The 23900-nt window shown below is 35.8% G+C and overlaps 1 protein-coding gene across 1 annotated transcript; it reads right to left on the bottom strand.

Annotated features, from left to right (window-relative positions):
* Positions 1-294: 294 nt before the first annotated feature.
* On the bottom strand, positions 295-21067 carry LOC129752866 (uncharacterized). The gene is made up of 8 exons (XM_055748654.1): positions 20934-21067; positions 8604-8982; positions 8261-8541; positions 1306-1684; positions 963-1243; positions 704-908; positions 487-642; positions 295-431 (listed from the first exon to the last, which is right to left on the bottom strand). The coding sequence occupies exons 1-8, from the start codon at positions 21065-21067 to the stop codon at positions 378-380; spliced, it is 1869 nt and encodes a 622-aa protein (XP_055604629.1). The 3' UTR covers positions 295-377.
* Between the last annotated feature and the right edge of the window lie 2833 nt (positions 21068-23900).

Here is a 23900-nt window from a genome sequence, read left to right as displayed (position 1 = left end):
TAAAATACACACGTTTGTAACTGCCCGGATACTAAATGATCATAGCCTTACTTTACCTGGCGCTCAATTGAAAATCCATTGAAACACCCATGTGAATAGGCGTTAATTGGGCTTTTTCTGCATAGGCGAGACTCACTCACTGATCTTTTATCCTGAATATGGAAAACCGAGGAACCTCACTAAACCTGGGACCATGATCGTAAAAAAGCATAACTGAAGTGAAAAATAGTCATGCCTTTTCAATTTCAACAGGTATATACACATTTTTTTTAACCTTCGATAAACAGTTTAATTGAGGGATCAAGTTTTTAAAACAGTTTTGTCAAACATAGTACCGCATTTTTTTTCATTTGCATGAGATTGCATTTAAGGTGTTTTCATCCTTCAAAGGACTGAAACAATGTGAAAAAGGAGTATGATTTGCTCATAATCTGAAAAGAAAACGAAAAGTTATTTGAAATTTATTATTGTTCCGCAATTTCTTACCGATATGAACGTCGTGAACGAAACTGGAAAATACCCATAGACTTTGAACTGGAATGGAGCTTGACCTCTGATTAGAGTGATGCAGTAGTTTTTCTTGAAAATCTGGTCACCACCCACCCAATCAAGCTGAATCAGTGCATCGTGCACGGATGTAGACTGAAAATTATTGTTCATGTTAGGAATAGTTTAACTTGTTCCATATTCCACAGTATCTTGCCTTGAACGAAACTCGATCTCCGTAATAGCACCAGTAAAATATTTGGACAAAGGCACATATGCAGTAAACGAAAAATTTCATAAACATTAGATGGTCACCAATCGTCAAAGTTGCTTCGAAAGCTGTCAGACAAATCATTGATAAACTACAGGCCATTTGAGCTAGAAGCAGAGGTTGGTATAAAGCATTGATCTGGTAGCCCAATCTGGAATTAAGATTTGTGAATTATAATATTTAAATATTGCAAAATCTATCTTACGCTATAAGTTCCTGATGCTTGTCGATGATTGTGCTAAATCGAACAATACTATCTCGATTTTCTGTTCTGAAATCGTTCCGTAGTAAATCATCAGCAATTATTTCAAACTGCAGTGACATCTGACTCATAATTTGGCCACCTATCCCATCGATGAACACGATGCCATGGATTATGTAGACGCACATCATCATTTGAAAAGTTGATAATATCGTTAAAGCATACACAGAGGAAAATTCGAAAGGATATTTCGCTCGAATGGGAAGAGTGCCATCGATAAATGTCTAAAAGGTTGGATAATTCTATAAAATTCGAATTTTGCATTTACTTAATGGCTGATCATTACATGCCCTAACATAGCCAGCTCCAACGATAGCCCACAGAACACAGTCAGGATAAGAATAATGCATTCCTCAAGAAAATAATATCTCTGTATGTCCATTGCGATTTTGTTTCGCTCATTATTTTCCTTATGGTATCTTTGAAGTTTGTAGAAAATTGCTTCAAATTCAACACTGTAGACATAATGGTAGCCCATCTTATAAATCACCAAACCGACTCCAGCAACCATACACAAACCTTCACCAAGAGCGACGAAATCATTACGGGTTTCAAGAATATCCCATAAAATAGATGAAAAATGAAATGCAATCAAACATCTCATCACGAATCCGTAGATGGTGTATAGTTTTGATTGATTGACATGTTTCCATTCACCAAGGATCCTAAAATGAAAGCTTCTTATTGAACAAATTTAGAACAATTCTAGACCACAAAACTTGGTAACGTACGTTAGTATTTGAACGGACACATGAATGCTGTTATTTTGAGGATACTCCAACTTTTTGAAAACACGAACGAACTGCTTGAGTAACATGGCGATAATGCAGAATCGAATGCGAAAACAGATACGATTGCCATTCGTTGTAATTAAAGGTTTAATCTATATTTCAGTTGTTTTTAATTAGAGATTACATACTTGTCTTTAATTAGCTGCAACCACGTGTCATCGGTGCATAGATAGTAAAATATCCATTAACACATTGTGGTGGAGAGTTGAACCATTGCATAGATTGTATTAGAGCACAATAATCGATAATTTAGAGTGCTGAAAATTAAAATGTTTGAAAGGTTGTGAAATCTCTAACAGTGAGACCTCGACAACACGGAGGACGTGGAAACCCCAATCATTATGCTTCGATGTTGCATATCTTCCGGGCGCAATGCTCGGTAAGTGAATTTAATATTTTCGATCTGCTTTTGTAGTGAATGTTGATGTTATTAGACAATCGTGTAGGGAATAAGGGCAGGTATACATAAATAAAACATTATAACAATACATATTGAAATAGAAATACGAAAATATTGAGATTCTGAATATGGTTCATTACCGGGATCAGGACCATCAAGAGATGGCTTCTAGGATTTCAATTCGTGGTTTCATTGTCGATCCCTGGCAGTTCAATAGATGCTTCAAATAACGAACGCCATTGTTCAAAAGTCTTCCTATCGAACTCTTCCTCTGCCGCAGCTAGCTTACACTCAGCGAATGACAAATTATTCATAGAATTGATCAAAATAGATTCCTCGTTTGATTGAAGAGTTTAACGCATTGTTGAATGCTTCCGAAAGAAATCGGTAAAAGTCACTATTTTCGACATTTTCAGTGTCAGTCTGTGAGATTTCTCCAATTTCAACTGTTTTCTTAAAAAGGACAATTTCATATTCTTCCGTTTAAGTACTAATTTGTGTTTTTTCTATTAACGTCGAACGACAGTTAATCATGAAAAACGTATGAAAATTATTTCAAATTTCTTTTTTTTCTTGTATGTTGTAATAATCTGTAGGAATTCTCACATGAATTTGAATCAAACTTTATTTTTCAAAATCTCATGGTATTGTTCCTCACAGGAATTTGTACTTAACTATTTTCAACTTTACTGCCCTTCCCAGATGTTTGCAAGTGCTATCTAAGTACTACCCCTCCTAAGTGTTTAACACGTCTAATAAAAAAAAAATAACCATTGAAACTTTCAATTAGGATTTATTATTTCCATTGCCAAAAGTAGTAAATAATCCGAAAAACATTTTTTATTTAAAATCAAATTCTCAAATTCGTATGCATTTTTTTTTATCTATAATTAACTGTGCATCTAGTGGTTTGTCGCATTGAATACATCCTTATTAAGTGTTTAAAATCTTTCATTTCTGTCTGTACCGTTGAGCCGTCGTTGTTACAATTGTGTACTCAAAGTTTTCGACACTAAGTTTCTTAAATCTAGGTTATATCTTATTTTGATTGACATTCTTGAGATATCTTATTTTGATTGACATTCTCTTCATTTGTTATAAAATATTAAAAATTGAAAGCTCTTTTTCCGGAGTCGCTGGTTCAGATGGACTGTGTGTTGAAGGTAGGGTTGGACCTCCGAAAACTGTAGAATCTTGAACATCCGGCCAATCGTCCAGGGCCTTGGTAAACACCGCCTTCCCCAATTTTAGTACTAATGTCCTACATGTTAGACAAAGTGGTATTTTTCCGAACTAAAAGTCGATCTAAGATGTGCGGAAAATAGAAAAAAACGCATTCAAATAGTTACGAGACTTTCGACCAAAACACACACTCAGAAATGAAAAAAATATTCTTTTTATTTATTTAATCAAAGACCTTTTACCATAAATTTGGCACTCGTTTCCGAAAATACTTAAAAATAGCTTAATCTAATTCAAATTTTGTCTCAACATTTCAATTTCATTGATAAATCGAATAATCGCTGTTTCTCTTGACTCGTTGTAAAGGTGTTTTGGAGCCTTTATGATAAAAAAACTCGTTAAAACCGTCAAAATAGAGATGTCAATGTTATCCCAAAGCATCAAAGAAAGACGAAAACAACTTTTGAATCAAATTTATATTAGTCTAATAAATTTCTGCAAACGTGTTCCACGTTCATAGGAGTCCAGTACTGGTTTGAAAATATGAAACATAAGACTGAGTCGATTTGGGGTCATTTTTGAATTTCTCAAACCCTGGGGTCTTAAAAGCTTCGTTTTGGTCCAAAACTCATCCACGATTTTTTGCAGAATTTTTAAGTAACGTTTACATGAGTAAATTTGAACTTTTAGGTTTGTATGGGAAAATTGAATATTTTATACTGAAAAATCATCATCATTTTTGTTTCTTCGGTGGAACCGAGCCTGCTAATCGTTTTTGTGCCAATTTATAAATTTCTAACAGGAAATTCTCCGCTAAACAACTTTGTCGAATACCATAACTTCGTATCTTTTTAGACAAAAGAGTTATCAGGCAAGCCATCTGTACCTGTGGCTTGAAAAGCAGCATTTTCATAGCTTCCGGGACTGTCAACTGCTGCCTTTCCTGAAGAAACACGGTTGTTCCGTACTGTTTTGGCCGGATTTGGCATCTTGCCATTACGGTAAAAAGGCCATGGAGTGGTACGCCGCCAACAACGTGCAGGTGGTTCCCAAGGACAAGAACCCTCCCAACACGCCAGAGCTCCGCCCAATTGAGAAATACTGGGCTATTGGCAAGCGGGACCTAAAGAAGACCAAAAAAACTGCTAAGGACGAGCAGCAGTTCAAGGCAAACTGGCTTTCTGCGGCAGGGGTTAAGCGTAAGGCCCGGCAATTCGCATTTAGAAAAGCGAAAGCCTAACTGAATATTTTTCCTGAGTTTTATACTAATTAAACTTGCAAAAGAAATTTAATTAGATTTTTTAAATTAACGATTTCACCGATTACACGCGTTTTCCCTTGGCCAAATTTTGACCGTATCACCCTTTACATCTGTTAAAACAGATGAGAAAAAAATGTAGCCGAAAAGGAGAATTGGCTGAACTACACACTACGAAAAAAATCTGTAAAATCACATCACATGTGATGTAAATAAAAAGAACCATCATATATGACGGAATTTTCAGTGCTAGTTGGAAATTACACGACAGCAAAATGTAGCAACGTGTAAAATAAAAAATGATGTAAAATTCGGCAGCATGTAAAATAAAAATGATGTAAATTATAAAATCACTGAATATTGGAAGAAAAAAATTCCAATTGGAATATTTTTTGTTTTATTTATTGGTATTTATGATTCAATAATGGAATTATCTCATGTCATAATAAAAATAAAACCTTTTTGTAATAAATTCAACTTATTTTATTTAGTGACAATGTTTCTTTAATCTCACTTTTTTTTTATTAGGAGTCACATTCACACTTTTCATTTTTTTCCGAAGTACTGGATCCAAAGATGAACAACTTGGAGCCGCTTCCAGAACCACATCCTGCTTCACAATCTCTGGGAAACTTTCTCGCGGGAAAACTGCTTAAAAAAATACTTTGATGCACGACTTGACTTGACACTTTGTTTACATTTGTCTGACCCTGTTCTTGACAGTTCATTATTTTACATGACATTATCACGTTCAGTGTATTGTAATATTGATTAAATTAAAATTCAATGTCCTCATCACATTCCATGACGTGTAATTTTAAGAAATTTCTTATTCAGTGTTGTTTAGAATTGTGCGTGACCAAAAAAATTTGTAAAATTACATCACATGATGTAACGAAAAAGAAGCATCACATATGATGGAATTTTCAGTGCGAGTTGAATATTCCACGTCTGTAAACTTCAAAAGACGTGTAAAATTTAAAGACATGTAAAATATTAAAGACGTGTAATATTTAATTTGCACTGAAAATTCCCTCGTATGTGATGCTTCTTTTTATTTACATCATATGTGGTGTTAATTTACATCAAATAATCGCGTTCCGTGTCAAGTAATATTTGTGTCATACGAATTCAGTGCTATTAAGGATTTAACTTTTTTTAATTCGTAAATTTACATCAATAAATCGCGTTCCACGTCATGTAATGATACAGGTTTTCAATTTCAGTGTTGTTAAGGATTCAGATTTTTTTTCTGTGTAGTTTATCGGCCTTACCGGTGAAAAGTGATGTTCTTTTTAGTAGGGACATCTTAAGATTATGAAATTTTATAGATGGATAGAAAGTTAAAAGAAATGAAAGATTTGACTATTGGTCGGAAATTATGATAAGTCAGTTTTTGGAGTGGGTTTTTTGTCAGTCAGAAACTCATTCATTTGCTTGTCGGAAACACATTCAGCAATTCAGTCGGAAACTCACTCAGCAAAACAGTCAGAAACTCCTGGTAAAATGGTCGGAATCTCATTCAGAAATATGGTCGGAAAACAGTCAGAAATCTGGCCAGAAAAACGGTCTGAAAACTGTCGAAAAACAAACGTTCATAATTGGTTTTCGGATTCAGAATAAAAGTCGGATGGACATTTAGAAAAACAGTCGGACAAACATTAGGAAAACCTCTCAGGTTTGAGTTGGAATTGAATGTATGGTAGTCAGCTTTAATGTTGTTCCTAAGTTAGTTTTATAGTCTGAGTATGTGTCAGAAGAGCTTGAGATTAGCATGTTCGGCTCATGCCAGTTGTTGAATGTCAGAGAGCTTGAAGAGCTCAGAAATTATTGATCAGAAGACATTTCGAAGGAAGTCAAAGCTAGAGTCGACTTCACAGCGTTGAGCGTGAGAGGAATCAGATCAGCGCTCGGGATTCAAGGTCAAGTATACTTAAGAAAACAGCGATTTAAGAAGAGTGATACTTCCCTTCCAAAGAATTTAGGCATGCATCAAGGCTATTGGACGAAGGCAAACAACCAGAGAGGTTGCAAAAATAGAGTCGGCACCCAAACACAGAGCGGGCGGCTGTTCTAGAACGAACGATCATCAGTGAATCATCCTAACATAGGAAAAGGCCCAGTAGCAACATGGCGATGCTGGCGCATTAACGACAGGAATGCGCGCCAAAACATTCGGGTTTTCCTCGGAAACGAAGTGGTATTTACCAAGGGTCGAGCCAAATCCAGCCTAAGACTTGGTTTCTTTTCGAGCCAACCGGAGATGGTAACAATTTCAGAGGCCTGAGTGGCCAAAGGCCGAAATGACCATAGTCGTATGTGTAGAGGGTCAAAGGCAGTGTTTGTCGGAAGTCCATTATTGTTATTAGTTCTAAGTCGTAATTCGATAAACAGTCCACTAAAAAAGTTTGTTTATGTTTTGAAAATCAGTGTGTAATTTAATTTATCAAAGAAAGGTCTGATGCTTTCGATCCATGCCATCAGGGGCGATCCTGAACAATTGAAAGGAAAAAATGGTTAAGAGTTACCTATAGAAAAGTATTAAAAAAGTTTAAAGAAGATGAAAAGGTATAATATAAGGTAAGGTAGGTATAGTTGCAATCAAGAAGTAAGATGTCAAGTGGATATAAATTTTTGTTTCATATGCCTGTATATGAGAATGATCATTCACCTGTCATCCATCCAGGTAAACATAAAAACGGATGCCGGAATTGTAATTTTAAGTGGTTGTGGTGGTGATTGAAACATTCGTTCACAAAAAACACGAAGTCATGGTGCCCGGTTTGGTAAATTCTGCATCAGAAATACGTTGAATTGATAAACTTATGAATGTTCATACTTCGGTAAAACTGCAGTAAATCAGTGCACCCATGGTGGATTTCATTCATACTTACAGCTAATCATTTGAAACGTAAATCCTAAACGTCCAGTGCAGTTAATATTGAATTTGATCTGTTCACGCTGCTTATTTCATTCTACAAGTACATCTATTTGGTCTTCTTTAGATTAGTTAAACATGCATCTTTACTATCCCTCAAAAGATTTTAATACCGTAAACAAAGAGTAAGATTTACTCATAATCTGAAAATAAAATAAACTGTTATCCGTCATACGAAAATTTAAACATCCTTACCGAAAGAAAAGTCGAAAACGAAACCGGAAAATACCCAAATATTTTGAATTGGAATGAATGTTGACTTCCGATAAGGGTCATGCAGTAATTTTTCTTAAACGTGATATTGCTATCCGTCCAATCCAGTTGAATGAGCGCGGCGTGGATGCATGAAGACTGAAATATATGCTGATTTTAAGAAGATCAGTCAAAGTTTAATTTGACCTTAACATCTTGCCTTGAAAGACACTCGGTCGCCGTAATAACACCAGTAAAATATATGAGATAAGCCAGACATGAGAAAAACGAAAAACTTCAAAAACTGGAGATAGTCATTTGTAGTCAAAGTTGCTTCAAAAGCTGTCAGACAAATCGTCGATAAACTGCAGGCTAGTTGAGCTAGAAGTATTGGTTGATATAACGCATTGATTTGATGACCAAATCTGGAATCATATTCGAATAAGCATCAATATCGATGGTATCTGAAATTAAACTTACCTTATAAGCTCTTGATGCCTCTCGATGATTTGGTTGAATCGAACAATATCGTCTTGATTTCTCGTTGAGTAATCTCCTCCTGACAGTTCTTTCGCAATTATATCAAACTGTAACGACATCTGACTCATAATTTGTCCACCTATTCCATCGATGAACACAATACCGTGGATCACGTAGACGCACATCAACATTTGGAAAATTGACAGAGCCGTAACAGCGTAGGTCGACGAGAAGTCGAAAGGATATTTTGCCCGTATAGGAAGAGTACTGTCTAAAAATGTCTAATAAAATGAGTGATGAGGACAATCTTTTTCAGCCTTTCCAATTACTTATAGTAACATACATGTGCTAAGAACGCTAACTCCAGCGATAATCCGATAAAACAAAACCCGACAAGAATGAAACATTCCTCAATAAAATAATATCTCTGCATGTCCATTATGCTTTTATGACGTGAGTTGTTTTCGTTGTGATACTGCTGAAGTTTAATGAAAATTGCCTCAAATTCAGCACCGTAAAAATAATGGTAGATCATTTTATACAACACCAAACCAATCCCAGAGGCCATACAAAAACTTTCACCAACTGTAACAAAATCGTTACGTTCGTCTATCATATCCCACACGATTGTGGAGAAATGTAAAGTGACCAGGCATTTCATGGCGATGCCGTAAAAGGTGTATAGTTTTGATTGATCCACATGTTTCCATCCACAAAACATTCTGAAAAATAAAATCAAATTGTTAACCAATCTGGATCCCTTTCGAGGATACAAACGCACGGCAGCATTCGAAGAGTAATCTGAATGCTATTATGTTGAGGATACTTTCTCTTCATCAGGACACCAATGAACTGCTCAAATGCCATTTCGTTAATGCTGAGCCGAAAGCGGGTACTAGTTCTTCTGACGTTGTGACTTGGTGTGTTATTAGGGAGTAAGCTTGGATGACAGTAATTTTCTGTATTAAGTAAATTGGACTAAAATTATAAAGGGTTGTGAGAATCATGAAATGGAAAGCAAAATATTTGGTTCTTGGTTTGCGTATGCGTTGAAAAAATGGTGAATGGTAGGGAGGGAGTTTGGGATATTTGTATGATAGTATACATTCAGGCTCTTCCGTACAAGTAAATCTCAAACATCAATTTATTCAATACCTGTCATCCTATAAAGGATAGGTTATTAAAATCCCTTGGTTTAAGCCTTCGGGTAATTAAAAACATTTCAATCAGAAATTGATTTTCCAAGCATCACGACGGTAGTAATCTAAGTTCTCAGAAAAATAATGATGGCACCGAACATCCTTTTCCAATTTTGAAGCATCATGTGAAGGATTTGTGTTCATTAAAAGTCCTGGGCAGTGAAAAACTTGTGGCCACCGGGGAACAAGGTTTTTAAATGTTTTGAACCCCCGAATGTACATATGTACACATATTTTTCTCTCATTGGGTCATCATCGCTTGATTGACTTTTCACATCTACCTTGAACTAAGAAACCCGAAATGCTTCGTTTTACATTTCTTTAGAATAAGGTTTTTTTAAACTTGTATGTTAGGCGTGTGAAATATGGGCATAAGACGGATATGTGAAACCTCGGATTTAACAAAATACATTAATGAAGCCTATCCTTTTGCTCTGGTATTGCATATCATCCAGGGGCATAGCTCGGTTCATACATGTATTTTATTTTTCTATTTAATCGACGTTTCTGGCAAGTTTAGATTCTAAACTTGTCAAAAACGTCAATTTAATTACTTAAAAATATATCACGATTATAAAACACATTTTTAACATATATTTTGAATAAAAATGGGGGATCGGAGAACGCGGAAGCTCGGATAATCAGAGCTTGAATAAGCGGGGTTCTACTGAACATATTTCATGCCATCTGAGGTGGCACCGAGATATTTCCATTCAATCAAATACTGTTAATGTGTTGGAGTTTATGTGACTTACATGGCAGTTATAAATTTTCTTTTTAAATATATTGTACCATACCTAAATTTTGTTCATATTGATTAATGGTTGCATACTCAAAGGCGCTTATCGAAGTCACTGTCTATAGTCAAAAAATGTATGTTTATTGAAACAAAATGTTAAAGTAGGTTATTTGTTGTAAGCTGTATTCTTTCGAAGTTTTTACATTAGATGTGAAACAACTTCATTAAATGGAAGAAAAACTTGGTTTTTCTGAACAAATGTCAATAAAAAAAGAGTAGGGGAAAACTGTACAAGACGCACCAGCGAGCGAGGTAATATGGCCCATGTCAATCTTTCTCAAAAATACACTAATCTATGGCTTCTTACGGTGTTTTTCTTCATTTTTATTGTAGCAAACAAGGTTTATCATCATTTATTACATGTAAAATTCATTAAAACGAATTTAGTTCTTAGAAACAGAAGGATTAATGGAATCAACATAAAACTTGTTATTTTTCATAGGTTTTATGGTAAATCAGCCTGCGCAATCTGATGAAACTACAGCTTATCGTTTTCCTACTCGAATGCACTATCGTGAGACTATAAATATGTTCTTGTATTTTACTAACTTCTCACAAATTTTATCTAAAATCAATCATATCAAAATTGGGGCAGAATGATCACAAGACCACGCAAAGAAAACCCGAATATCAAAACAAAATGCCATTAATTATATTTTTGACTCCCAAATTACGATAACAATGCATAATTCTAACAAATGTCGTCCTTCTTCGAGTTAAAAAGGTACACCAATATTCGACTCGAAAAAGATAACTGCCGTCATGTTTGCCGCGATATAAGTCAAGAAATTAAATTTCGTTGCCTATCTGAAGACGTTTTAACTATAAGGATATAGAAAAGTGTATTTTGAAAAGCGAAATTTTTGATAAGTTTAGCAGTAATTAACGATTTTTTGCCAAAATATGAATGGTTTACAAAAATACGATGAACATGTAATTAAACATTTGATGTTTCAATTATTACATTTCGTATAGATAATCATCGTTCTTTTCTAACCACCCATTCCAAATGGTGCGTTCTATCCACTTGTTTTGGCGTTCTACCCCGTGGTTTGTTTTCTGGCTGTTTTAGTTTTTAACAAAAATATAATCAAAATCGAGTTTTATAATATTTTTTCTTTATGACAATACGTAAATCTGATCCCTGAATCATCGTAAACTTTCAATTTGGTTCCTAGATGATTGGTATCGCTGTAAATAGCGATTATTCCTAACTGGTGCATCTTGTACAGTTTTCCCTACATTTGGCAGAATTTCACAAAAAGAAGAGTATGCCCATTTTTCGATCGTTAAGGAGTAGGGTAAATGATCTTGAGCGGAACTAAATGGCGGGACAGTTGATCCAGCGGTATGGATAGGGGTTATATCCGAACGATTTTTTATAGTTCAGCGGATAGTCCTTGGTTTTTGCTTTCTAATGATTCTAATAACTCTAGAGTTGTTTCACTAAAGAAAGAATTCTGATCTTGAGCGGAACCATTTTGTACTGTGAACATCTTTAAAAGCTCTCATTCCTAATCTTTTTCTAACTGAAAACTTCAATTAAATTTCATATTTAAAGATTTTAAAGTTCAAAAAATTGTAGTAAATTACAGAAACTTAGCCTGCTGTTTTGTGTGCCTGGTTTGATACGCTGTGCACCAATTAAAATAAATTTAGGTTCTATTCGAACTTAACTTTATATCTTTTCTGTCTCTAAAACTGATATAATAAGATAATACAAAGCTGCTGCATTAGACCGCTGCAAGCTTGGTATGGAAATTTCAAATTCTTAAATTGTTACACTTCTCATAGCTTTTTTGGTTGTTTTTGCTGCCAGAAATAACAATACAAATTTTGGAAGTATCCATTCAGTCCTGAATTAGCGCAACGAGTTTTAATTTTGTATGAAAATTTGTATGGGAAAACAAAATTTTTCATTCAAAAATTGCCAGAGATGTACTGAGAGTTCCAAAAAATTTAACTTTGGAAAATATTCCTAGATTCTTGCAGTACTATTCATGTGAACAAAGCAAAACCCTAACTTATACTCCAGAATAGTTATTCGATGTTGTAAAAAAATATTTTCCAATTTTTTTTTACATTTTTGTGTTTTTTTTCTGCTTACTACTTGCAAGCTGTGTAACCGTAGGATGAAAATAAAAAATCTCAAAAAACTTCTTTGCATTGCCAGAAAATTTATTGATTTATATAACCTTTACAGAAACATTTCATGCTATCATTAACAGCTCTAGCAAGCAAAATCCGCAATATTTAAATACTTTTCAATGGATTCAGATTTTTTTATTTTGAAATGGTTATAACTTTTTTCATGAAATTCTTAGCTGCTTGTCATGCTAGTAAAAATGAAGCTTAAGATTAGTCAAAACCAAAAATCAAGGACCGACTTCATTTCAAACTTATTTCAATTTTGTGGATGATTTAATGTGCAAAAAATTCTTCTTCCATATAAATTTGCATACAAAATTGAATCGCGTTGCGCTAACTCAGGAATCCACAAAAACATCTAAAATTCTACACTGATTCTTGGTGACCCAAAAGGCATCGAAAAAACATATGGGCGTAAAAAGTCATTTTTTTGCAGCGGTCTACTGTTGCATACATTCAGGGGTAAAAACCGCGTGTGAGCCATAAGACATAAGGCAGCAGATCATCTTCTACTTTTAAAAACTAAGCGATTAATTGATATTTTGATGGAAAACTTGTTACAAAAACCCGAATAATGCTTTTTAGTCATTAAGAATAAGTTTATACTGGTCAAGGGTTACATAAACTGACGTTCACATATCAGCAAAGATTACTGCAAATTGCAGAAAAAATGCGTATTATTTTAATGCTTCTAATAAAATTATTACATTCAATAAATTTCAGCAAACATGACAAAGCTTATATGAAAAGATCTTGAAAAAGTGTTTTTTCAACAGTTCAATAAGATTCATAAATAATTTCGCTCAAGATCACATTTCGACTAGTTCCACAATATTTATTTGCAAACAAAGTAGTGAAAATTCAAATTTCGAATGAGCTTGGTGAAAGCCAAAGGTACATTGAATTCAAACTTTTAAAACAATTAAACAGATTACAATATATTTGAGTTTCAATGCCTCGACTGCTATGAATTGGATAGATATGGAGGTAGGAACGACTTTGAACATTTTTCTAACTTTGTGTCCAAAACATTGAAAATCTTAATTTTTGTGCTCAAATATGTTACCCTTTCAATCAGGAAAAAAAACAGATTGAACATGTTCTTAAAGCAAAAATAATCTTCTATTTTTTAATAAGGAACAGGTATGCTTGTAGTAACTAGTAATTCACTTGAACTGCATGCATTGTTGCGCTGTTCAAGAGATTTTTTCCGTTCAATTTTCTTTCAGAGCATGATTTGAAGTTCAAATCCAATTGGATCGTTCCAGCTTATGTCAACGACAGCCACCAACAAAGTCTCACTTTCACTGATTTAATTCCACTGAATGGGGTGGAGAATTGAATTAGGAATCGTAATTGAAAGGCCTTCCACCGAACGATAGAATGCCACCAAACCTAGTTGCGCAAAGACGGGGGACAACAAGTTGGAGGGAACTTCGCTGCGGCTGCGGTTAGTTATCACCAACAGGGGTCGATTGTTGTAGCGGTGCGGCGACGTTTGCGTGTGAAAATTCGAGCTAATAATTGCTCATTTATAGATAGCTTTTACTGAGAAGTGGTTGGCACCTAACACTACTGTAAAGTAGCTAAAGCATAACATCGTCCAATATGCCTAATCGGTGCAATAATTTCTCTCACCATCCAGACTTATTGAAGTTTTGTCTTAAAATTTTACAAGTGTTGAACCTCAAAGTACCAATTAATTATGTAATATGAAGACTTTTTTTTAATAAAAAAGCACCGTCGTTTGAGTTTTTGTCATTAAGTTGTAAGTTTGTGTTAAGCTGTATTGAAACATAATAGCAAATATCTAGCCAAAGCTGAATGGTAAAGCTTTCTAAGAAACAATCGTTTTCTGATTTTGGAAACGGATGGTTGATGTTACTTAAATCCTCAAATAGACACACCTGAAGTGTAGGCAATTAATTAGAATCTAGGATACCCACAAAATCTTTATTCGTTAAGCGTTATTTTTATTCAATTCTTTGTCATCAATCAATAGGACAATAAATCATTAAAATAATAAAACGGTATTTACCAATCTGTTGTTGAGTACTCGCATAGAAACTTTCTCGAGCTAATATCAGTTCGCTTGGCTTATGCTCGCCTGAAGACAGTATTCAAATCGAAATTGAAAGCAAATCTTTTGCCAAAAACCCTTTTTTATAAATGTTGTATAAACGTAATCTTAGGAATTCAAAACTTGTTTAAACTTTTTGAAGCGTCAAAAACAAGTTCTTTACGGTTATGAGATAAATCTTAAAGAATCGTATAGAAATTGATTTAATTTGAAAAGTTTTATTTGATACTTTTTTAAAAATTCTCAATACTGAAACATCAAGCTAATTCGACCTGACCAACTGTGACAATAATTGGACCCAACTGTATGGAATGGAATTCATTCGTTTGGTTTGGCATCAGATTTGCATTAAGCCGAAGGACAAAATATGGCCCTGTACTTTAGCCGTCATTAGAACAAACTGATGATTTGCACAGACGTATCGGAGCACACCATCACCAGTTAGATTCAAATGAGCGCCAAACTAGCCAACCATAACCAGTGCAATGTGCCGAAAAAGTACTCAACAGGGAGCATATGTAGCCGATGACGAGCACAATGGACAGTCCACGGCAGGTGACAAATTTATTCGAATAGTTAGTTCGAAGAACAGAACTAAATGAATAGTTGACCCCTGGTCAATGATATATGCGATGTCATCAGACGGTATCAAATTTTATTATTATTCAAATCCATAACTTTACTTTCAGCATCCATTTTAAAAAGCAGACTGGAATTATTGTTAATTGTCAACTGTGAAGAACCTTCAACAGAGACCAATGTCGGACTGGAAATCCGATTGTTGTTTTCGACTTCTTATCGTGATGATCATTTGGTAATGGACAAAAGAGATTTGTTCATGCGGTGATTAATAGTTATTCTTAATACGCTTTATGTTTTCCTAACTTCATGTTGGATTAGAACTGTTTCATCACAAATCGAACCTTCGAGTCCAATAGAATTTACTGTTTCCGAAAGAAACCAAAACTTTTGACGTTGTGAAACTTGTTAGCAATGAGCTTTTATTGGATTGAGATTAGGGTTACCATATCCCGTGACACCCAGAAAAGAGTACATTGAGATCATTTATCCAAAAAGTCAGGACAAACGTTAAAGAGTAGGACCCGAGCTCTGGTTTACTAAGCTCCCGCGTTATCCCAGCCATCAGGTCGACACAAGATCTACATATATATTATCGAGCTTTGCGCCCGGATGGTATGAAAAAGGATGTACAGTAGAACCCCGCTTACTCGAGGTAGCTGGGGGAGAGACCACTACTGTAGGAAACGAGAGCAGCATAGGAAGGAAAAATAGGAAGACAGGAAATACTTTTGTAGAGAGAGAAAGAGAGGGGCAGTTATAGAAGAGGAGAAATGAGTCCAGTTGAGAAATAAAGGATCAGTCGTATGAATAGCTTTGACAAGGACAGACGGTAGCATAATTTATTTAAACAAAACAAAAAGAGATACAAAATGGCTATGCCACGACGGCCGGGACACGACAACCACCTCGGATAAATGAAATCTCGGATTAAACGAAATACCTACATTGACAAAACCCTTTCACTCTGGTATTGCATATCATCCAGGCGCCTAGCTCGGTTCTTACATGGATTTTATTTTTCTATTTAATCGGAACGTTTCTGGCAATTAAGATTTTAAACTTGCCACAGACGTCAGTTTTACAGCTAAAAAATATATCGCGATGATGAAACACATTTTTACATGGATTTTGAATAAAAATGGTTGCTCGAATATATATAATATATTCGAGATATAAACTTTCTTCAAAAATATTCTGGTACTATACCTAAATTTTGTGCATATTGATTACTGTTTGCATACTCAAAGGCGCTTATCGCGCTTACTGTTTATAACAAATGCATGTTTATTAAAACAAAATGTTACTGTAATTTGTTGTAAGCTGTATTCCTTTTATAGTTTTTGCATAAGATGTGAAACAACTTCATAAAAACGAAGTGATATGTTGGTTTTTCTGATCAAATATCTTTCAACAAAAAAAAAAAGTATGGGAGAGTGGGGAATCATGGGCCACTTTTTTTCGTTGTTCCATAACTTCGTTATTATAAAAGATTAAACGAAAATAAAAAATGGTATGGTTTTCTACATTTTCAAGGCATCATAAGGTATTTTTTTTAAAAATTTTAATAAGTTATTTTCCTCGAATTCTAACTATTTGAAAAAAAGCAATATTATTTGGATTTTGAAAAATGGTGGGGAATCGTGGGCCACCAAATCCAATTTGACCAAATAACATGCAAAGTTTATGAGTTGACCCAAAACTGTAATTTCCTAATTCATTTCGTTATTTAAAAGCAATTTCAGATGATAAAATAAAAAAGAGAGCTGTGTATGATCGCATAGATTCCAAAACCTGGCTCGCGAACTTTTTGGCAAAATTTCGTATATAGAATGGACAAAATATTTTTCATTACTCTTCATTTGACATAAGAAAACTTTGCAGATAGGTAAAACGTATTTTATGTTCTGAATGTGTATAAAAACATTAAAATATTGGTGATTTAAGATGTGTGGCCCACGATTCCCCACAAGCTATGATTTGCAAATTGGTTGCGTTTGTGTGACTTATTGAAGTTTCATCAAAAATTCCTTTTCCGCGTGAAAGATCATGACAAAACTAAGATCATAAGCGTATGAGCATATTTTTGTTATGCACTTTAGGTTCCCCATCGATGAAATAAGCGGGTGTTTTTTTTAAATTTTGTAAGTAAATTTTTCTAACTTTTTATAGCTTGCTAAGTAAAAGAAGCATATGATGCGTATTTCAGTCAACAACATCTAGGAATATATGCTCACGCAAAGCGACGACGATGACAGTTGGTTTGAGATTTTTATCTCTACACACATCTGAGATATTAAAAGTGGCCCACGTTTTCCCATGGCCCACGATACCCCACTCTCCCCTACATTTGGTATAATTTCACAAAAAGAAGAGTACGCCCATTTTCGATCGAAAAAGAGTACATGTACCCTTAAAAGAGTACGTTTGGTATCGCTAATTTAGATCAACTGAGTTAAAATGCGCATTTCCGAAAATCGACATAAAATGTGCGCAGGAATTACCAGAAACAAATTTGTAGTTAACTCTTTTTTGTTGAATGATGAAAAAAAAAGACCAATTATCGTTTAACGAAAAAAAGTTGAATGAGATGTCAGTGTGACATATTTTAGCCTCGGTGATCGTTACAAAATCTTTGTGGATTTCAGAAGATAGTTTTCAAGCACGGTAAAACACCAAAAGCAAGGATCCGCCTTGCCAGAAGAAATTTTGATGTTTCGAAGTTAGGAAAAAAAAGTAAACAAACGGTGAATCTAGGAAACAGTGGATGTTTATTTCAGGAATGCGGATAAAATTGAAAAACAACCGAATTCCGAAATTAAAGAGAAATTTTATTTCTTATTCATTTTCCATTAAAACTTTTCTCGCTTATTTGAACAATATAAATTGAAACAATGAAAACAAATAATTTGGCATCATTATAGCGGTGGTTGAAGATCTCAGTTATATAGTATAATTTCATGCGTTTAGGTATGATGCCAGGTGACCAAAAGTGATGAGATCGGTCAGTGGTTTTTTATTATCATCCGGTCGTTTATTCTAAAAAAAATGGTAAGCGAAAACAATGTTTGGACCTCCCTTGTACTAATAAATAATTGTGTTCATGAGAATAGTTACCAGTTCATCATATTTTCGTTTTAAGTCAGTGAAGTTTTTTTTTGTTGATCCTAACATAGTAGTGTATTTTGTAAGTTTTTTGAATGAAGGTGAAATTTATTTTAGAATTTATTCGACTTGAAAATCAATTTTAAGTACATTTTAAAATATTATAGGTGTGTTCAATGGAACTCAATCGAAATCAATTGAAATGGATTGACCCAGCAAACGTTTATGAAGGTATAACACAGGAACAGAATTATTCAAACAAATCGAAAATCAAAATCGTCGAAACGCTGCACGTGCTTTAATTGTAGCAGATCTCCTTGCGTCGAGGATCGACTCTCCTACGCTGCTGGAGGCTATTCCCCTCAGTGTGCGGCCCCGAGGATTAAGGAACCAAAATCTGCAGCTCTATGTTCCCATCCGGCTGAATAACTACGGAGCCAACAGCGCTCTAATTGGAATTTTGAGAACTTTCAACCGCTTCGCTGAGTACTTTGACTTCGACGTTTCAAGAGCTACTTTCCGAAGAAAAATTTTAATGGTTTCGAGAACTTTGTAGTTTTAAGTAGTTTTTAATTTATTATTTTATTAGGCTATCATTAGGATCAACATGTGATCCGTTGATGTTTTACACAAATAAACAAATAAACAAATATACCAGATGAAAAGATTGAATTAAACTTACCAAAAAAGCATATAGCTACAAAAGTGGAGGCGATATATCTACAATGACAAGATTCCAACGATTCGATTTTCCCAAAAACGTAAAATAAACGAAAAAAAATCCCCGACCGGGATTTGAACTCCAGTCCTCCGAGTTGGCAGTCCGGTATCTTACCACGATGCCAACTCATCAGTTGATATGATCTACGCTATAGCTCTATACGTGAGATTCTCCTTTTACGAACCGGTCAAAGTAGGAGACATGATAGAGTGTCAGTCAATTGAAGGACCGCCCATTTACCGTAAATCAGTTCCCTCAAATCGTAAATGTTGAATTAGCATATTCTCAACTTTTTGGAGACATATTTACGAATTGACTAAACTGCTATCTGTGGGATATACGTGGGATACGGAAACGTAACAAATCGTGTTATATTGTTGAGCATTTCTAACTTTATAAACTGGCAACACAATTTGCCAGCATTCATACGAATCGCGTGTTCCCTCTCCCTCACTCTCGTCTTACATCGAACTCCCATTCTTTCGTCTATCGTTTAGCTCAACCCGATCAGGAGAGCATATCAAAATAATAACTCAAATGTATCTCACCCAGATATTTACATCTGATCCAGTTATGATTAAGTACTGAAAAATTTTAAGTTTCTCCAATCTGAATTATATCTTATTCTGATTGACAGACTTGAATGGGGTTGAGATAATTTTCAATGATAAAGTTTTTTTTCGGGTTGTCCCAAAATAAAATGATTATATCTTATTTTGATATAAGTACAACTTTTTCTGAAACACGGACATCGAAGTCAAGGGCCCAAACCGTACATTAATGAGTTTCGCTCAACAGATCCTTAAAATTGGATCCAATTTTTGGGTAACCAAAAATGGAACATGGTCGTAGCAAAAAATATGGTTTATTGACATTCCACTAGTAATTTTTCTCGAAGCACTCATATCTAGATAAGTTATAATTTTGATAGGTTTTGTTCTGCCCAATATCAAACTATGCTATCTGAACCAGATATAATCTTGAAAGGAGCATATCTAAAATTGATATTATTTAGCTATGATCGTATAGATTTTTTGATATAATTTGAGATATTTTAACATCCTACGAGTACTGAATTATAACTCATTTAGATAGGAAAAAATTAGTATCAAAATATCTCATCTTGATATAATTTAGTTGTTCCCTCCTGATCGGGAACGGACGTGCCTTTTTTCCCGCAATCTCGCTTCAGGTAAGATACCGTTAGAATCAGGGAACATCCGATTGTCTCGTTGTTTCCGGATCACAACCCGGGACCGGTCCCACATTTTGGCGACCGTGACAGGACAGGGAATCACAGTGGTGATTCCCACTAGTAAAAAAAGCAAGTGTAGGACGCCGCCAATAATATGGTTTCAAAATGCCGGTCGGCAAAGAAAGGAAACAAGAGGCAAAATGACGAGACAATTGGATGGATCCCCATAGCTCTGCTGATACCTTCTATGGATTGAAAACCGGCGGATACCGGTACAGAAATTACCACAAATCGGCGGATACCGATTGTGCATCAAAATCTGGCAGATACCGACGTAGAAAATTTCATTAGTTTGGCAGTCATGAAAAAAAGACAACATCTCTGCATGCATAAATAATTTGATGAATTATTGAAAAGTGTTCATGAATACTTGGAATTGACAATTACCTAAACATTTTGCTGTTTAGTTTATTTCCAGACAGAAATCCAAAATGCCGAAGCCTGGACGATTTGTTCGTATTAACTGAAACGACAGCGATGATAGTAGCTACGACTCCGAAGTTGAATCGACCAACGGTTTCGGATGTTCGAATTCACCGTAAGTTATTGAAAAAATTTAAACTGACAACATTTATTGAAATTGACATCATATTTTAGAAACAAAGAACCGACAAACCTAAAACCATCAACGGATTCAACCCAGAAGTGCTCTCAAGAAAACACGCCTTTGGTTGAGCGCTCGCAGGCTGGCGGTATCAGTACTTCAAGTAAAGGGACACCTTCCGGTAACAGAATGGAACAAATAGAAATGTTCAGTCAAATGCTGAATGCCTTTTTGGCATCATACAATAGAGAGGAGCAAATCGGTCCAATAGCCCAACCCCAACCGCAGCCTACCTCGCCAACGAAAGTCAACCAAACCGTCAATAATGAGCTCGAGACATTACCCTCCTCGCCCTCCATGGATCCATCACAGGGCATTTGTTGGGGACATGTTCAAAAATTCCCAGAAGACGTCCTAACCGGTCGGCTATGGGAAGCATCGCGTCGCTTCATACAAAACTTCAAAATAGTAGCTTCGCTTAGCAACGCCCGAAGTTTTCCTCAGTTAGCAAAGTTGTTATTCCTTTCTCTGAATGAGCAGTTGCAAAGAATAATAAGCGCCTTCAATTTAATGCCCGATTTCGACACTCCAGATTCCTACAATGTCTTGGTGAAAAATATTTAAACACACCCTGTTTCTATGACTGACCCAGCGGCGGTGCACGAATCTTTCCAAGCTATGAAGCAAATTTTGGACGAATCGATGGTATCATTTCATTCAAGGCTCGTCGAAAATGTGCGACTATGCGGATATAGTCTAGATGACCAGGATAAGTTTGTGAGGTCTCAACTAATCGCGGGTATGCTGAATAGAGATTTAGCTATTTCAGCCAGGAATCTTGGTTACGACGCAGATAGTTCAAATCGGAACTAGAGCAGAAGCAAGTAATGTTGGCGCAGGACCCTCTATAAGCATCTCCCGAGTGGAGCAAAGAAACTATGAACCAACAAAGCGCAACGAAATTAAGCGTAGTTACAAAGAACGATTCCGAGATTCATCTTCTAAGCAGTTCCGAAACAATAATGACCAACGCCTAAGGCGTTGTTTTCTACGGTGCCCGAATTGTAACTACAACAAGTTACCTAATCATAGATGCCCAGCCCTCACCAGAAAGTGCCTTAAATGCAAGACATTTGGTCATTTTGCGGAGGTTTGTCCATCGAGACAAGTCGATGCCTTAGAGGAAGATACAATTGTACCCGCAAAACGAGAAGCCGAACAGGTATAGCATCTCTTGAAAAAAATAAATAAATAAACTAATTTAAAATTTTATCATGTTTCTCATTTTGCTCTATTGTTCATCATATCTAGGAGGTATATGCGCTTTCCATTAAGGATGTGCTGATACAATGCCATTTGGTGGCTCGAATCCGATAGAGTTCCTTATCGACTCGGGCGCCGATGTAAATGTTATCGCAGGGCATGACTGGTCTCATCTTCAGCAAAGCTACGAACATAGTAAGGCTAATCTTCGCTTTATAGACCATGCGACGCGCAACCAACTGCGGGCATACGGTACAAAAGAACCGCTTGTTGTAGATAGCGCTTTCAAAGCAAGGGTGGAAGTCGTTAAACTGCTTAAACCTAGCGTTGACGCCGTATTTCTAGTGTTTCAATCTGGCCGGCGATCATTGCTGGGTCGGTCTACAGCAAACGATTTAAAATTGCTTAAAGTTGGAGAATCAGTCAATTCTTGTGTGACACAAAGACAAGTAGAACCCTTCCCAAAAATGCCAGGAGTGAAAATTAAGTTTAGCGTAGATCCAAAAATCCCACCAGTCCGAAACGAATATTTCAATGTGCCTGCAGCATTGCGTGACGCCGCGAGGAAGAGATTGGAATCCATGGAAGCACAAGGCATCATTGGAAGGGTTACCACTGCACCCGAATGGATAAGTGGAATGTCTGCTGTCCCCAAAGGAAAACATGACTTTCGATTGGTAGTCAACATGCGGGTTCCCAATAAGGCGATCAAAAGGGAATACTTCCGGTTACCTCTTGTTGACGAAATAAAGGTAAAAACTGCATGGCAGCAGATATTTCGCCAAACTCGACTTGAAGTATTTCAGCGCGAAATGACGCGTATTTTGAAAGAAGTTCCCAACGTTATTATTTATATCGATGATGTACTTGTTTTTGCCAAATGCTTACAAGAGCTTCACAAGTTAGTTGCTTTAGTACTGGACATCCTTAGGAAAAACAATCTCACCTTGAATTCAGAGAAATGCGAATTTGATAAAACACGAATTAAGTTCATAGGGCACCTATTAGACGATGAAGGATTCCATATAGACGATGAAAAGGTGAAAGCTATTAAATCATTTCGAGAGTCAAAAACCGCTTCCGAACTCCGAAGTTTCTTGGGACTCGCTTCTTTCCTTGGACCACACATTCGGAACTTCTCGGAGTTAACGAACCCTCTCTGGACAGTAGCAACGACTAAGTCTTGGAGTTGGGGGCCATCACAGACAAAAGCTTTCGAGGAAACAAAAAAACACATTGTTGAACGTACCACTGCTCTTGGATATTTTGCAAACGAAGACAAAACTATCCTCTATACCGATGCATCCCCAAATGCTTTAGGAGCTGTTCTCGTCCAGGAAAACGAAAATGGTGTCGCAAGAATTATAAGCTTCGCATCAAAAATGTTGCCCGAGACTGAGAAAAGATATGCGCAAAACCAGCGAGAAGCCTTAGGTGCGGTCTGGGCCGTAGAACACTTCTCGTATTTTTTGTTCGGTCGACAATTCACCTTAAGAACTGATGCTCAGGGCGTAGCGTTTATTCTCAACCGGTCGCAAGAAAATACTAAAAGAGCTCTAACGAGAGCCGATGGCTGGGCCCTTAGACAGCCCTTGGGAAATCGCGACGATACACATGCCAAATTTAGGATTTTTAACTGAAGAACATAAGAGGTGCCACTTCGACTGATGATTTACTTCAGAAAGTCATAGCGTCCTTAGATTCAAATGTGTGGGATAACAAAACACAAAGCTTTAAAGCATTTCACGGTGCGCCTCTGGACCGTTATTATAAAAAAAAATTGTCCATCAAATCCAAGTACGGGGCTCGATTCCTTAGGTCATTCTGCACCTCTGGGTAAATTTTAAAAAAAATCCCTAGCAGAAAATCCGAGAAATCTTGATTTTAAGGTTTTTGTTGAGAAATTTCAAAATAATTCATATTCAAATTTTTCAATATCATCAAAAA

The sequence above is a fragment of the Uranotaenia lowii genome, chromosome 3 (genome assembly GCF_029784155.1).
Source record: "Uranotaenia lowii strain MFRU-FL chromosome 3, ASM2978415v1, whole genome shotgun sequence".
Classification (NCBI taxonomy): Eukaryota; Metazoa; Arthropoda; class Insecta; order Diptera; family Culicidae; genus Uranotaenia; species Uranotaenia lowii.
The sequence above is the reverse complement of the archived record's forward strand: the minus strand, read 5'-3'. Positions and strand labels throughout refer to the sequence as shown.